General features: G+C 38.4%; 2 protein-coding genes across 2 annotated transcripts in view; both read left to right on the plus strand.

The window, feature by feature from the left end:
- LOC104742014 (sugar transport protein 5-like) overlaps window positions 1–642 on the plus strand; it is a 6,625-nt gene extending 5,983 nt beyond the window's left edge. Inside the window, exon 5 of the mRNA XM_019235937.1 lies at window positions 14–642. Within this exon, the coding sequence (XP_019091482.1) occupies window positions 14–439 (426 nt within the window). The 3' untranslated portion in view covers window positions 440–642. The remainder of the gene's footprint in view (window positions 1–13) is intronic.
- The window catches only part of LOC104742015, a 3,259-nt gene continuing 2,269 nt past the window's right edge, over window positions 1,694–2,683 (plus strand). The window contains exon 1 of the mRNA XM_010462974.2: window positions 1,694–2,091. Coding sequence (XP_010461276.1) covers window positions 1,829–2,091 — 263 coding nt within the window. The 5' untranslated portion in view covers window positions 1,694–1,828. The remainder of the gene's footprint in view (window positions 2,092–2,683) is intronic.

The following is a 2,683-nucleotide window of genomic DNA, read 5'->3' on the forward strand; positions in this document are numbered from 1 at the left end:
TAGTCATGTACAGGTGGCAGTGGCTGCGTTGCTAGCGGTGACAGAGGGAGCCACCGGGGACGGAGAGATGAAGAAGGGCTACGCCGTGACGGTAGTGGTGTTACTTTGCATATACGCGGCTGGGTTTGGATGGTCATGGGGGCCATTGAGCTGGCTGGTCCCGAGTGAGATATTCCCACTCAAGATGCGGCCGGCTGGTCAGAGCTTAAGCGTGGCCGTGAACTTCGCCGCAACGTTTGCTCTCTCTCAGACGTTCTTGGTAACGCTCTGCGATTTCAAGTACGGTGCGTTCTTGTTTTATGGCGGTTGGATCTTTATAATGACGTTATTCGTCATCATGCTCTTGCCAGAGACAAAAGGGATCCCTGTGGATTCCATGTATCAAGTTTGGGAGAAGCATTGGTATTGGCAACGGTTTACTAAACCGACGTCAACTTGAAAGATGCAAACTTGCAATGGTTTACATTTTCCATGGATTATGATTATTAGTTAGCATTGAAAGGATATAAGACATGTAAAATACTTACATTCATCAAATTAGTATAGTATGTATATTTTGACTGGAATCTTTATATTGTTATGTAATTAATTATTTTCAAGCAGTGTATATTTTAGACTTTTTAGTTGTATTTTGATATCTTACAAAATAACGTGCAAAAGAGTTTCATTATAGGTTATCTAGCAAATTGAAAATTTGAAATTGGGTTAGTTTACAAAAATATTTAGGACTCATTTACAATACGGAATATAAACCGTGAAGTTTTCTTCTTTTAATACACTTTACACATAATCACATGAGCTTATAGACGAGTAGGGAGCAAAGCAAATAAGTCCGATAGTAGGTGAAAGAAGCAGAAGGCGGACGACGAGAGGTAAAATTCGCATATACATTTCATTTTTTCTCTTTATGTGAGTGTAGCTTGTTTTAGACGATGTTATTCCAATCAAGAGACTGATTTTGTATTTGGACAAATCTGATTTATTTTGTAGGTCGGAGGAAAACAATAATTGGTTAAAGAAGCAAAAAATGAGATAAAGTTTATATATATTTTTTTCTTATGTGTGTAACTTGTTCTAGACGATGCTATACCAATAGAACCCATATTGTGGGTCATCTTTAACCTTGTTTACTTTGTAGTTGACTGAATGCTATGAGAACTGAGATTATGTCATGTATTGTTTGGATTCTCATAAAAGAATTCAAGCGTTCAACAATAAAGCATGTATTATACATATTTTTTGAAAAATGATTTACCTAAACATGTTTAGTTCGCATAAGCATTCCGAAAATACCTATATCTATGTTTTCTGGATTAAAATATATGGACTCTCTGAATCTGATCATCTGGATTAAAATATATGGACTCTCTGAATCTGATCAAATATTCTTCAATCAACCATATCCATAAAAAATCACAACTATAGGGAAAAAATATTATTTTTCTATTTGTTTTTGTAACGTTGCAAGTTTTTAATATTATCCTATATATCTGCTTTCAAGCCCATAAAATAAGCCCATCGCCTTCCCACAACCCATACTATCCAAATCATTACGGTTCCCAAAGCAGAAGAATCAAAAAGATTCATTAAAAGAGAAAAGAACAAATCAAAACCGACACGTGGGAGTCACTCCTTGACAGCTGGATAATACTTACTGGGGCTCTCTACTAAATCAACGAAATTTTTTATTTGTCTTCGTTCACTCACTCTCTCCTTTTTTTTTCTGGTTCTCTCTTCTCTTTTGTGTATTTTATTCAAAAGCCAATTCCCAATTTCCCACCAAAGCTCTTTTGGCGCAATCCGGAGAGTTCTCACCGACGACGACGTCATGTCGTCACCTTCCGGCGAGTCGACGAACGGCTCTCGTTGCTCATCATGCATCAACGGTCACAACGATCGATTCGATCTCTCTTCTTCGTCATGTTCCTCTGAATCGGAATCGAAATCGGTGGATGATTCGGAGAAGCTTCGAAGAATCATCGTTGCTTCCGTTAAAGGATTCACTATAGGTACTGGTTTAAAAGGTGGATTAGCTATTTTCTCAATCGTAGCTCGTTTCGCTCGCCGTCGTAGGTCTTCTTCTCAATCGAGGTTAGCCTAATCCGCCTTGAGATTTTTTTTTATTTTTTTTATTTTCCGGTTTAACAGCTCAATCTGATCTGATCGTAATCCGGTTTAGGAGAATCGGGGAGTTTTCGAATAGTGAAGCGATTGCTCTGGGGATAAAGGAGACGTTGAGATACGGATTGTTTTTGGGAACTTTTGCTGGGACTTTTGTTACAGTTGATGAAGCTATTGCTGCTTTAGTAGGAGACAAGAGGCATGTCCCTACACTAATCTTTTGGATTTTTTTTTTTTTTTTCTGATTTTTAGAATGAACCAAAATAGTGAAATATAGAATTACATCGGTTGCTTCAGATTTGATCACAGTGAAGTAATTTATCTGAATCCAGAACTGCAAAGTGGAGGGCCCTGTTTGCTGGATTGGTGGCTGGACCATCTATGCTTCTCACAGGGCCAAATACTCAACATACGAGTTTGGCTGTTTATATATTGATGCGTGCTGCGGTCCTTGCGTCGCGTTGTGGCATTAAAAGTAAACGGTTCGGGAAGATATGCAAGCCGCTTACTTGGAAACATGGGGACTTGTTTCTCATGTGTCTCTCTTCCTCACAGATTTTGT

Source organism: Camelina sativa, chromosome 14 (assembly GCF_000633955.1).
Source record: "Camelina sativa cultivar DH55 chromosome 14, Cs, whole genome shotgun sequence".
NCBI classification, from domain to species: Eukaryota; Viridiplantae; Streptophyta; class Magnoliopsida; order Brassicales; family Brassicaceae; genus Camelina; species Camelina sativa.